This window comes from Scatophagus argus, chromosome 16 (genome assembly GCF_020382885.2).
Source record: "Scatophagus argus isolate fScaArg1 chromosome 16, fScaArg1.pri, whole genome shotgun sequence".
In the NCBI taxonomy this organism is placed as follows: Eukaryota; Metazoa; Chordata; class Actinopteri; family Scatophagidae; genus Scatophagus; species Scatophagus argus.
In genome coordinates, this window is record NC_058508.1 from 20,586,442 (window position 1) to 20,600,244 (window position 13,803).

General features: G+C 41.7%; 1 protein-coding gene across 1 annotated transcript; it reads right to left on the reverse strand.

Annotated features, from left to right (window-relative positions):
* Window positions 1-5,855: 5,855 nt before the first annotated feature.
* Window positions 5,856-12,848, reverse strand: LOC124072910. The gene is made up of 6 exons (XM_046414693.1): window positions 12,446-12,848; window positions 9,397-11,348; window positions 8,408-8,501; window positions 8,066-8,115; window positions 7,402-7,466; window positions 5,856-7,015 (listed from the first exon to the last, which is right to left on the reverse strand). The coding sequence occupies exons 2-5, from the start codon at window positions 11,344-11,346 to the stop codon at window positions 7,434-7,436; spliced, it is 2,127 nt and encodes a 708-aa protein (XP_046270649.1). The 5' UTR covers window positions 11,347-11,348; window positions 12,446-12,848; the 3' UTR covers window positions 5,856-7,015; window positions 7,402-7,433.
* Between the last annotated feature and the right edge of the window lie 955 nt (window positions 12,849-13,803).

A 13,803-nucleotide genomic window follows, 5' to 3' on the forward strand; every position in this document is an offset into this window, starting at 1 on the left:
ACAAAAACAGCACACACACACACCAAGCTCCTAGCAAGCTTTGAGTCAGCAGTTAAGCTAGCAGAGGTTCACGGCAATCAAACCCGGCCTACTTTACAACATACAAAAGGTTTTATATCCTCACTGGTTTTACGCAACACACCATTCATCTACTACAACAAAATCTCAGTCCGAACCAGATAACTTTAGGTAGCCAACTCACCAGGAAATCCACCTAAAAACCACCTTAAGTTAGACATGTTTAATGTCTTCTCAAACCTACCTGAGCTTCCGTCTCTCAGGCCTGCCCGGTGCGCGTGTTGTGCGGCGGCTGTTTGCGGTATCCGTTCTACGCATGCGCAAAAGCGAGGAATGTCACGGCACGCGCATGTTCGAAACGTAAAAACTTTAGGCAAAATATGAGGCGTAAAATAATTATTGCTCCGTAATAGGATTATTATTTTGGTAAAAAATCAGCTCGAGTAATACATGTCTTTAAAGTTTAATTATGTGTTCATTTAGTGCAATTTATTTAATATGTGAAATTTACATGTACCAGTTAGTCGTTCATTGTGAAAATTGTTGTAAAGTATAAAATAATATAAAAATAAGTTGTTTTGAAATCACAGCATGGTTCTCTGTGATACTTACTATTCTCATCCTCTTCTATCAGTTTTGATCTGGATGATATAAAAGCACCTTTGGTTCCCTCTTTATGAAACACTTCCAGCGCCTCCATGTTTAATGTGATGTCTGAAATGCATTCTGTTAAATTCTTCAGAGCTGATCTTATCTTTTTAGTTAACTCTGCTAAATTAATTTTCTAATTGTTGTTTTTAACCAAATCCCAGCATTTCCCATAGTCATTAGCAGAAATGTCAAATTTCCAGTACTGTTTTATAAGGTTTATTATAATTCTAATAAATTTCCCATGACTCAACTGACTGATTTTAGACATTAAGAAGATTAAATAAGACTGTGTTGCGATCAGCTATTCATGTCACGAACAATACTGAAGAAGGGGGGTGATTGTGTCAGGGTGGCTGTTGCCCCCTCGGCCCCTCTTTGGGGCGCCATTGCCTGCTCCAGAAACTTTTTGCTGTGAGGAAGTGCTAACCACTGAGCCGCTGTACTGCCTGCACATCATTACAGTGGTTGTGTTGTGTGATGGACCGCTGAAAGTCTTGGCATGTGTTTTATTTAATGATGTCTCATATGCTGTCTCAGGGTGTTGGAAAATAGACGAAGCCCCACAGGAAAGTTGGTCCACCAGGACATCATCCTCTTCAAACCCTCCTCTTAAGTTCACAAAGGATGACATAAGGCAACCGGAAAGGGATCTGGACTCTGCTCTGTGAGACAGCTGTGAGGTCGATGCCAACCTCTCATTTTATTTGAACAAACTGCCAATTAAAAGTCAGATCGAGTCTTATCACAAAGTGCAATCCTGCCTCATCTTTTTCATACAAAACACAATGAAAACAGATTGAAACTCATGTCATTTTACACATTAGGTCAAGCTTTGCTTTATGTCGGGCACATAATTATGCCCCAGTAAACTCACAATGCCCCACGAAAATGTAAAACCACTGAGGCATCTTTCTGGCTTGGTTGTAATGAGCAGCGTCTGCCTCCAAAACCTTGCTGGAAGCTGAATTACATAACACTCCCACCAAGGTATGTCTGAATCTGATTTAATGTTACAGCTGAAAAACATCCATACATCAACTGAGGCTTAAAAGCCTTGTTTCTCATGCAGCAGAGGCAAAAAAGAAAATCAAACTGACTACAGACAGCATTTTTATAGACTGATAAGAATGAGAAAGGATTAATTGTTCAAAGTCAGTCCATCAAATCAAAATCTGCCTGGAGGAGAAGGAAGCACAGGAGGAAGAAAACCAGCCAAGTGCAGCTGAGCCGGAGAGCAAATCATCAAGCAGCGCTGCATGTTCAGCATAGCAATTACTGCTGAATGCTGCACTCAGCGATCTTCTCCCGTCACCATGTTTACATATTCACCACCAGAAAGAAAGGAAATAGAAAATGGAAAAGAAAATATGAAAATGATGCTTTAGTTTTGTTTATGGTCTCAGTGGCCCTGAGAGCTCGGCGCTCTGTAACTCCAGAAAACACATAGAAATAGTGAGAATCATTAAATGTCCAAGATGACAAAGCACAGAGGTCGAAACGCAGTTTGTAAGGTAAACATCTGAACGGCTTTCTCTCCTGAAAGTCTTAATTCTAAAAATGTTAAAACTTTTCTTTTTTTTAAATATCTGTTTAGCGTTCAGACAGAAAATCTGATAAAGGAAAATCATATTCAGGTCCTCCTCTTCTCTGCCTAACAACAAAGAGGAGGACAAGTGTGTGAGTTTAGATAATGAAACAAAGAGCGTGTTTGGGGGTCAAAACATCAGTGACTTGCAGCGGTCGACTCTTGAATAACAGGGATGCAAACTGACTCCACACTGCTGACACAGCACGAGGCCCTAAATCACGACGATGGGAGCTTGCAGACGTGATACAGAATTTGATGTGCAGCTCGTACTGACTGTTCCCAGACTCTGCACGCTCCTCCTGTTCTGCTGATGTTATTTATATCACAGCCCAAAACAAAAAAGACCCAGCAGAAAAGAGAAGTCACTCGCATGTGTGACTGGTGTCACTTGCAGCGTTTTGTGCTGAACCACCTGCTGAAGCGGCAGAGCTGTGCTGCCGAGATAGCGAGGGAGGATTGTGATCATAAAAGAGCCTGGCAGTCCTAAAAGCAGAGATAAGCCTGTAGCTGAGCGAGGGATGGTGACGGGAAAGACATGTGAGGGCTGAGGAGAACAACAAGCAGGGAAGAAAGGCAGTAAAGGAGGAGGAATGAACACAGCGAGAGAGGGACGGCTTCGTCTGTGGCTGCAGGTGTCAACAGTGAAGCCATTTGAGCCACAAAATAAACCCAGACGGACAGTTCAACCGTGACAGAATCACTGACACGCCTGTTAAATGATGACATGCTCACAGTGACGCTGCTGTGCCTGTGTGGAGCAGGTTCACCATTTTACTGATGAGTGTTAGCATGCTAACACTTGCCAATTAGCATGAAGCTCAAAGTACAGCTGAGGCCGACGCTAATTTCATAAATGATTATGAAACTGAACGAAAAAACAAAGATTCATGGTTTCCAACGGAATTAACCTCACTATACAAACATTCATGGTCCTATTCGAGCACCGTATCAGGTAAAAGTTGAGCCTTGCAACACTAACAACACGGCTGTACTTTGAGCTGAGTGCAAATTTACAAATGTTAGCATGCTAACAAGTTTGTACTGAACACGGTAAACATCACGCCTGCTAAACATAAGCAGTCAACACTGTGAGCACGTTAACAAGATGGCGAACACATTGCACACCTCACATGCTAATGTGTTAGCATGTTGGCATTAGCATTTATTTCAAAGCCTTACTGGGCAGCCAGCATGGCTTTGGACGACACAACATCTCAGCCTGAGCGATTCAGCAAATTACAGGAATGTTAACCATCTGATCCCAGTTTTCATAAATTTCCTCATCAGTATGATTCCTCTGAGAGAGCATCAAAATAAATGTTGATGATCTCACAAGCTCTACCTCCCTTTAATCAAATATCTATAGTTTATTTAACTTTTATCTTCATGTGCTCCTGCCCTGCTTACACACTTAACAAACAGCATTAAGAAGATGCTGTTTCCTGTGGTTTAGTATCCATATGCTCACACAGTCTGGCTGCCAGGCTATTCCAGCAGGTGAGAGTCCATTTAAGGACAACGAAGTGATACAGACAGGTGACCAGCATCTGATAATGATGTGATGAAGAGTTGCCAAATGTTTCCCGAGATAGACCTAACGCTGTGACGTGCGTGCAGGAATGGATTTCCATGGAAAGTGGGGTCGTGACTCAGAAAGTGGTGCTTGGTGTGAAAGTCTGTGGCAGCTAAAAATATTCAGATATTAATTGTTCCACATTAGTAATGCGGCAGCAGCTCACTGCCCACATGTTCGGCTGCTTGGCTTTGGTAAAAAACAAAAACAACTTAAAGGCCAGCTGAAATCAAAATGCAGCCTCGCTCTGCTACAGCATACATATCTGCTCTGTAAACAACATTTCCTGAGTTTGCTCTTGTTTTAAAATATGTAGAATCCCCACTCACTAATCATAATCTGAGCTCGGCTGGCAGAGGAAATCAGTTAATTAGAGAACTTGAGTTCCTGGTACCTTTTTGCATCTTAACAACACAATACATTACAATCTGTGTTTACTTCTGGCCATTTATTATTTACTCTTTATATTAAAGGAGGAAGTATTCACAGCTGCTTCCCCTTTAAAGGAGTAGTGCTATGTTTTGGTTGCTTATTTTATTTTTTGGTCACTGGTTAGTTGGAATTTTCTGTAATGAGTGCAGTAATATTTGCAAAATTCTACTAAAATGAATTTTATCACATATTTATTTGGATTTGCATATGATATCCATGATGTATTATATTATGTTATAATGTACTTCACTTGAAATAGCCCTGATGATCCCAGAAAAGAAAAAGACAGCAGTACTCTGAAGTTAAACAAACAAAAAGGATTGCTTTTTCGTCCTACAACATGGCGACACCTGACCTTCTGTGCACAAACTCACAAGCTTTTTCCTCCGTCACCCAAAGCAAACAAACCGCATCACGTTGCGTAAGCTGTGGAATCACATTTGATTTAAACACAGGTTGAAATTTGTTCCGTGAGAAAAGTCTTTTTGCTTGTTTCGAGATGATGCTTAAAGAAGTTAAACTGCTCTGGAAACAAATATTTTGAACACAGAATCCCCTTCAGGTATTTGGTGACTTGCCAGAACCAAAACACACTTTGTTCCCTCCAGCGAGAACATTTTGTTCCTGTGTAGGAGCAGCAGCCATCGAGGATCCCAATTTCTGCACAAAAAGAACACGAGAGCTTTGCAAAACAAACACTGAGGGAAGCTCACTGCAAAAGTCAGCGTTCATAAATCAAATTTCCCATTTCAAGATAAACACACGGCTTCAGTTTTAATGACTTTTATTAAATAACATTAATATTCTTTTGATTTCGCAAATAATAAAAAGTACAGGAGTGAAACCGTTGCTTTAAGAGCCTGTTTAGCCTCTGATGTGTCAGCACAGTAAGGACTCATGTGAACTAAAATACAAGAGCTCGGTAAAACATGGAAAGTTAAAGCTGCACTATGCGACATCAGCTCAACGCGGTGACTTACAGGTAAAATACATTAAAGAGTCAGTTCACTCAAATCACAAAAACATAACTGGTCTGTTCACACCTAAACTGGAAAACTTTCCACTGTGCTAATTTGCCAAAATGTCAACAAATAAAAACACATATGGGAACTGTAGTATTAAACTGGCTAATGCGACGCACTGAATTTCCTCACTGGCTTTTTACCTAAATTGCAGAGGGGATCAGAGGCGGATCTGAAGCGGGCTTGTACGAGAGACACACTTCCTGTATCTGTCTGAGGCCATCTAGTGTTTCAGTGGACAGAATTTCTTAACAAGGCTTCTATTTTGAAATATTTTGCATGAATGAGTTCAGTGACTTGCACAATCACGTTACAGTTCTTCAAATGGAACTACTGCCACCTTGTGGCATTTTTGTGTTACTGCAACAGTTTGGCTGAGCCATTAAGACACGTACACCTGCACCGACTGAAGTAAGACGCTTGAAACCAGTAGTCCACGACAACAAAGTCGGGCAGTCCAGAATATGATTACTGGGGCTTTGAAACTTCACTGAGACGTAATGACAACACAAGCTTTCATTATTTACTGTCCTATTTCATCCCTCAGCACATGACTTGTGCTGCTGATCGATGAGTAAATATGAAACAGTCTGACTAGTCAAGTCTACAACCCTAATGTTTACAGAGAACAGCAGCAAACCTTCAAATATGAGACGATGAAATTAGTATTTGTGTGTGGCACTTTTGCCAAAAAAAAAAAAAAAAAATACTCAAACATTTTAAAAATCACTGAAATAAATAAATATAAAATATATAATATAAATGTCAAATTTTGTGTCACCTAATCTGTCTGAGTTAGAGCACTTGTGTGCTTTCAGTGAACTGACCCTTTACCTTTACATAAGAGAAGGATCGAACAGCTCGGCCAGCAAAAGGCTGATGTTTGCTTCTTTTTCAAACTCTCGCTGAGTGATTTTTTTTCTGGTCGTAAAGTGGAAATTTCCAAATCCTGTAAGCAGAGGAAAATAATTCATATTGAAATAGCTTCAATATGACTGTAGAGTTTGTGCTCTCGGTTAGAAGGGGTGGGAGGTTGCAGCCTTACTTTGTAATTTTGACAATAATTCCATAATTCCATATTATTATTATTGTTATTACTACTACTGCTACATGTAAATCTTGCTTAGTGCAGCTTTACATTAAATTTAAATAATTTTATTAAAAAGAGAAGAACAAAGTCTACAAACAGACATAAATAACAACTGAAGGATAAAATTATACTGTAAAGTGCATCGTAGCCAACATCAACTGTGCATGCAACAGGATGAAAATAAATTATGTTGGTTATGAGATGACTGAAGCACAAACAGTGATAGAAAAGTAGTACAAAAAGTGTAGAAAGAAAAGAGGTGGCCTCATATAAAGATATCGTATTCTATACAACAAGTCAATATATCTCATTTAAACTCTAATAATTATGTTCAAATAAGAAACTGGATTTGTGATGTGGTTAGTCCAAGTGCAGATCTTCAAGAATAGGATCATACACACCTCCCTGCACACACACACACACACACACACACACACACACACAGAGAAACAGAACAAAACACACACACATCTGATAAAAACCCTTTCGTGGCCCCTGGTCGTTCACTCTTTGATGACTCTCAGCAGAAGGTTCGCCTTCTGCTTGAGCAAACACACACGCTCGCATTAATTAGCGTTACAGAACTGCAGCGGTGAAGTCAGGCAGATCACGTCGCACCCTGAGGAGATCTGTGGATCACTCTGGAACAAGAGCACATCAGATGCTGAGGATGACACAAACTAAGTCTGTTCTTATGCAACTTTTCTAATTACAAACAGGTAGAGCTGCAGCTAACAATCATTTTTATTTTCAATTAATGTGAAGATTTTTTCCTTCAAACAAAAAGTCAGAAAGTGAAAAATTATAAACATCTTGCAAAATACAATTTAATTTACTGTAATATAAAAAAAGCACCAATTTGAGAAGCTGTGACCACCAAATGTTGTTTGAAAACTGACTTAAATGATTAACTGACTGACCAAACAGTTGAAAACGGTTTTCTTGTGATCTTTTGTTGTTGCAGCTCTAAACAAGCTCAAACGAGCTGCTGCAGTTAAACTTGTTTAAATTAAATAATAATATTTACCTCCGAATGTGCCTCCCAAAATGTCTTTCAGGTCATCTCTTGTGTTGTCTTCTCAACAGTTTGTTCTGTGGGACACGAACACATCAGCTGCAAATAAACAAACTCACCAAAAACATGTTTCCAAAGCAGGAAATGTTGTGATGATTATCAGAAAACACAGCAAAAAGCAGAAATGTAAATCTGTGCTTATACTAAAATTTAATAAGCTACTTTACCCAAACACATAGTTTTAATATTAACATTTAGGGGTTTTAGTCAGTGTCGCTGACATTTATAAAGATGGGGGGTGTTTATGACCTGTACTGCAGCCGGCCACCAGGGGGCATCCAGGTGTTTTGGCTTCATACATCTTTATACGCAGTCATTGGTCAAGAGTGTGAAAAACAGCCTCAGGCCTCAGCGTCCACATATTTTTGGCCATATAGCAGGCTCCGTCTTTTTCCGAGTGGACACTTTATGTGTGCTGCTGCTTCCCCTCACACTGTTTCATCCGTGAGGACACACTTCACTTCTCTTTTATGTTGATTTTTCACACACGTACAACTTTTGGACACAAACACAACACGTGGGGTCTGAATGTGACAACAGTGACCCCCAGAGGCCATTCAGCTCCTCACACGTCACCAATCACAGAGTTTGAACCGACTGCTCTCTCTCGGTTTACCTTGTGCTCCGGACATCGGACTGAGAAGTTGTCTTCATTTAACACACAGCCTGAAAGACACACAAAATAAGACCTTTTTAGACTTTAATATTTGTCATCTCAGCCTGAGTGAGAACGACAGCCTCGATAAATATCCTTAAGGATTCGTCACGCGAGGCTGAGGGAGAACGACAGCCTTCCCACACGAGTCACAAAAGCACAAGTGACTCAAGCCTGACGAAGCTGTCACTTTAAACAGGCAAAGATTTAGCAGAAAAACAAAACAAAACAAGACAAGGCTAACTATTGAACATATTTCCAAACAGGCTTTGGCCTCTACAGCTGACACGTTTCCTGCTGTACCTGACTGGATGGCACATCTGTAGTGATAATTTCTGGGACAGCCCTTCTGGAAACATCCCATTATTGCACCTGTTTGCTGGCACGTGGAGCACACCTGAAGACAGAAGCACACAGTGAGGGGAAAACAAACAACACAAACAACAAACCTTTTGAGTGAAAATACAGTTTAGACTTCAGCTGAAAGAAAAATGAGTCAAATCAAAACTGAAAGTCCCTCTTTGTGTTTCCCTAACAGACTCTTTCTGTACTGCACTGTAACTGTAAAAATAATATCCACCTTAGATTCATTAATTAAGCTAATTAAGCTGGTGTCATGTGGGAGGATTTGCTGCTTCTTCTTGTCATGTAAACTGAAGAATTTGGGGTTTTGGACTTCTGAAGATGCCACCTGGAGCTTTAGGAAAGTTTACTGACCTTTTTTCACAATTAATTAAAGAGTTTGGTCTAGACCTGCTCTAACTAGAAAGTGTCATGAGATAATTTTGTTGTGAATTGGCGCTATATAAATAAACTGAACTGAACTGAATTGAAGACAACTGATGGAAAAAATTCATCAGCAGATTAACCCTTCATGAATAACCACCAGCTGCAGCAATAAAACACACACGACTTGACTATTTCAGACTTCTGGTGCCTCATAACGTCTTCATGTTCCCGCTGAAGAGTCACAGTCACATGAATGTGGTTAACCTGGCTCTGATTGTACACACAATACTTCACCGGACAACATTAAACCTGCTCTCAAACGTGACTGTTGTCTGAGTGTTTTCTTACTTTGAGTCTAGGTGACTAAGTTTTAACTTCCTGTTTAAATGTCAGGGAAATTAGTGATCAGGAAAACCCACGGCTGATGGAGAAGACAAAGTGACCAGTGAGGTGTGAGGCGTAACAGCACAGATGAACGTAAGCTCGCACTTTGGCAGCAGCAGGTCACTGACTGGCTGTCACATGACTGACAGCTGCTGGCTCAGTCCTAACGCGTCACTCACTGTTTCCTGTGCGAGCCGAGCCGCTTCCTCCAGCCCGTAAAGCTTCCCTCTGACCAGGAAGACTCCGGCCGACCAGATGCCGCAGTCCTCGTGGATCCAGCACTCGTGCAGATTTAGAGGCACCTTTGGGAGCGAGTGGCTGTTGCTCTGGACAGCAGAGCCAACGTCACAACCGTCGTCTGAGGAGTTCACTGAATGGCTTTTGACGGGTGAATGTTCTCCGTCTTTCTGCTCGGTCCTGCGGTCCCGGTTGTGGACGTCCACGGACGGGCCGGTGGGATGGTACGGGCCGTGAAGGTCCCCGAGGCCCATGGCGTTGGCCGTCTGACCGCACAGGCAGCACCGCAGCGCGGCCTGACAGCGGCTTTCCGAGCTGAAGCGACCCAGCTGGTAGCAGGACGTGTTGGGGACGAACCCCGACAGAGACCTGGTCTGCTGCTGTCCTCCACTGCTCCTCACTGAGGCCTCCTCCTCCTGATAGTTGACAACGGTGCACATCCTCTTCTCCATGTGAACAAAGGGGTAAAAGCTGCCAGACTTCTTGTCCTTTTTTTCCTCTTTTATGTTTGCATATTTGAGCTTGATTTCTGGCTCTGTGGGAGGAAACTGAACACGAGGTCCGGCCTGCGAGCGTCTTCTTCTCTTCCGTGTCACGACAGTTTTTGTTTTTGCTGACTTGTTGCTTTGCTCTTTTGGGACTTTACTGTTCTCTTTCGGGTCAGTTCTTTTTAACTTTTTACTTTTACAAATGGCGAGAGGCTTCGTTCGTTTACAGCCGATGCTTTTCGTGTGGGACACTTTGCGGCGAGGCTGCAGCTCTCTCCGCTGCAACTTCCTGTCTGTCCGAGCGTGTACGGCAGACTCCTCTGAGTTTCTGCTCAGTCTTTGTGACACTTTTGGCGGCGAGGTCGGCTCGTCTGCATCCGAGCTGGACAGCCTCACCGCGTACTCGATCATGTCATCGGAATCACAGCTTTCATTGTATATACCCACGGCGTCGTTCTTGGCTCGTCTCCTCAGACTGTGCCGAGACGCGCTGCAGGTAAACTGAGGCGTTTCAGAGACCGACTTCCTGATTCTGCTGCTGCGCCGCACTTCTCTGGGTGGAGCTTTTTCATCCTCATCCTGAGGAGGCGTTTCTCTCACCAGACTCTTCCTGCAAGGAAACTTCTTGCTTTTCGTCTTCTCATTAGTGACAGAAACTTCGATAACGTCGCTGTCATCGCTTGAAACATCGACCGGAGATTCAGCAGGGTTGCCGTAAACAGCACTTAGGTCTGACAGGAGGACTACAGGCCTGGTGTGATGTACAGGAATGTCCACTGAGCTGTCTGAGGAGTCTTCCGAGTATGAGCTGTCAGGACTCGGCGAGCTCAGAGGCTGAGGTAGGTGATAGCAACCTCTCCCTTCATCCAGTGAGGACACGGCTGGAGACAGTGGCTCCACGATGTGCCTCACGCTGTCTTGGATGAAAGGACTGCATAGGAGCGGCTCCTTGGCTGAGGAAACCAGGAAAATAACATCAGAGCCGCTGTCGCTCTCCTCTCCGCCGCTGCTTTCAGGAACCGCACCTCCGGATTGGTCCGGCCCATAGAAACCTGGATGCCACAGGTTGCCGTGGACTCCGTCACGGTACAGATCCAACCCCCGAGTTAGCGTCGAATTCATGTAGTTACCTATGGACTCCGGTTGCTGCTCCACGTCCCGGCAGTGGACAGATGCACCCGGCTCGGGGTGCAGCAGCGTGGACAGAGAGCTGTAGGAGGACGAGGCTCTGGATCTGAACGGGGAGCTGATCTCCGTGCTGCAGCTCGGCGGGCGTCTGTGGTACCACTCGGGCTTCTTTGCCAGGTCCATGGCTTCAGTGTGGCTGCAGGTCAGGGGATTGACTGAGTAGCCCTTTGACAGGTCCATAGCCATGAGAGGTGGATCCTGAGAGGACACTTCCATCACTGCAACAAACACATTAGCGTTACTGAGATGCGCGGTCTCACCAGGAAGTCCTACGTACGTACGTTATCCATTAATCTGAAGACTTTCCACCTGATGAATCATAAAGTTAATAAAATATCCCCATCCAAACCCCCCAGTCCAACGTCTTCTCTTCAAATGTTTTGTTTTGCAAAATTGTACAAAAGTCCAAGATGTTGAGAAATCCAGTTTACACAACTGTGATAATACAAAGCAAATCTTCTGATCTGAGAAGCTAAAACCAAATACATTTAGCATTTTTTTGTACTATTTTTGCTTAAGAAACGACTAAAATGACAAATTCTCAAAATTTGTTGGTTATTTTTCTATACATTGATTATTTTGATTATCAGTGAGCCATTTTAGTCATTTTTTCAAGTAAAGATAATATTAAAAAAAGCCAAACAATCTCTGGATTCGGCTTCAAATGACAGAATTTGCTGCCTTTCAGTATGCTGTAAAGCGACTGTCTTTAGATTTCTATAAGAAATATTCTATAAAACATATTTAAAAATTTTGCAGACTGACTCCTGCCACCTGAACCTTATATTTATTTGAATGGAGATGAAGAGAAGCTGACCGACCACTCAGATATGTTTGATATGTTTATGTTGTGTGCTTTGGTATCTGTATTAAATACAACTATAGAAAATATAATTAAAAAAAACAATTGCAAAAAAAAAACAAAAAAAACCTTTTGAACCGCGAGGTGCACTTTTCTAATTTAAACTGATTTAAAATTTTTGATGTATTTAAATAAACTGTTAGCCGTCTTAGTTTGATGTGCAGCTGTAATATGAAAAGAAAAAAAATTCAAAATACTGTATTACATTGAATTTACAGACACTCAATATTACTATTCATTTGTCTGCCATTATGATGAATATTGTCCATGATCAGGACGTGTCCTGGACTGAGCTGTTTAAACGTTAACAGGTAGGCCCGTTCAGTCATCCATCCATGAGGAATGTAAAATGTCATGTAACCTGCCTGTGAATAACAACAGGATGTCCTGACGCTCTGACTCACAACAAGTGTTAAATCGGTCTCCCGAAGTTAGCACCGCTGGTGAGCTTACCCCTAAGGTGGCAGCCGTTAGGATGGACGACAGCGGTCCTGACCGTGCAGACTGTTAGGATGACACTTTGCCTCAAACAAGTCGGGTAGCTGCGTTAGCTAACACACCTATCCAGGCCCATCATCTGGACTGTATGTAAACAAAAGCAGCCCGAGTTCATGCTAGCTGGCTGGCTAACGTTAGCCCGCTAAGCTATTTCCGCTCGTAGACGACACTCGACGAGGTAACGGCTGATTAGCATGGTTTGTTCCGCCACAGGTAATGAACACCCGCCTTCGCTACTGTTGGTATTTTAAAGTTGTCATCATGGACACCTTCTTCGTTCAGGGTAAAGTCACACTGAAACAACCAGGAAGGTACCGGAAAATAACGACGTGCCTTCAAAGTAAAAGGGTCATACGTAGAGAGCTAGTTGAGTTACAGCAACATCAGCTCAAAAAACAAAGTACATACCTAATCTGTGATTCAAGCTGTAACGCCTTAAAAATCATTAGTTATTGTTTAGTAATAGTAGTAACTTACAATAATAGATGTATTTATTTGTTGTATCATTAATCTGAATTTGTAAAATAACTTATCAATGAAATGTCATGCAGTAAAAAGTACAATATTTCCCTCTTAAACGTAAAGCAAGAAGTAAAGTACCTCAATGCTATCCTTAAGTACAGTACTTGAAAAAATATACTTTGATGCTTTCCACTGATACTTGAATTTGTGAAAGGTTTATGTTTGTTGCTTTTTTGGTCTTGTCCAACTTTAATTCTCTTTATTACCTATTTTATTTAATTTGGAACACGTGACACTAAAGCAAAAACTTGAACGTTGTCAATTAAAAATCTGAATCCGCTACATGCCCTCCCGAGTTTCAATCTCAAATGAGGCTTTTACTTTGAAACAATCGTTCGGAACTTGACTTTATTTTTTTACGATAACTTGACGCTCTTCTTCTTCCTCCAGAAAGAGTGATAAATACTATCCACGCTGTCCTGTTGTTTTTTTGTTGCATCGTCACAACAAAGCATGAAAACATGCGTGCAGCAGCTGCGAGTTTTTATCCTTCATGTTCAAACTGTGACTGAATTCTCTGTTTTCCGACGCCCCAAATTTCAACCTGGCAACCTCACTGATGCAACACAAAACACCCGAGACTGTAAAGGTGTAATCTGTCGAACTGATTTAATCAAAAACAACAAAAGAATTATTATTAATAATGCAGTGCACAAATATAAATTATATAAATCAATTATTTGTGTATGACAATGAAGTTCACTGGCAGAAATAAAAAAGAGACTTGTTTAAAAACAAGTTTTTAATGTAAAAGATATAACTGAAAATAATAATTAAAAAAAAAACCTGAC

Excerpts from the sequence above, each read along its gene's own strand:
- LOC124072910 (XM_046414693.1), bottom strand. The coding sequence starts at position 11,346 with ATGGAAGTGTCCTCTCAGGATCCACCTCTCATGGCTATGGACCTGTCA. Across the intron at positions 8,502-9,396 it reads CTCGGCTCGCACAGGAAACA|GTGTGCTCCACGTGCCAGCA; the intron begins GTGAGTGACGCG and ends TTCTGTCTTCAG. Across the intron at positions 7,467-8,065 it reads TCCGATGTCCGGAGCACAAG|AACAAACTGTTGAGAAGACA; the intron begins GTAAACCGAGAG and ends CGTGTCCCACAG.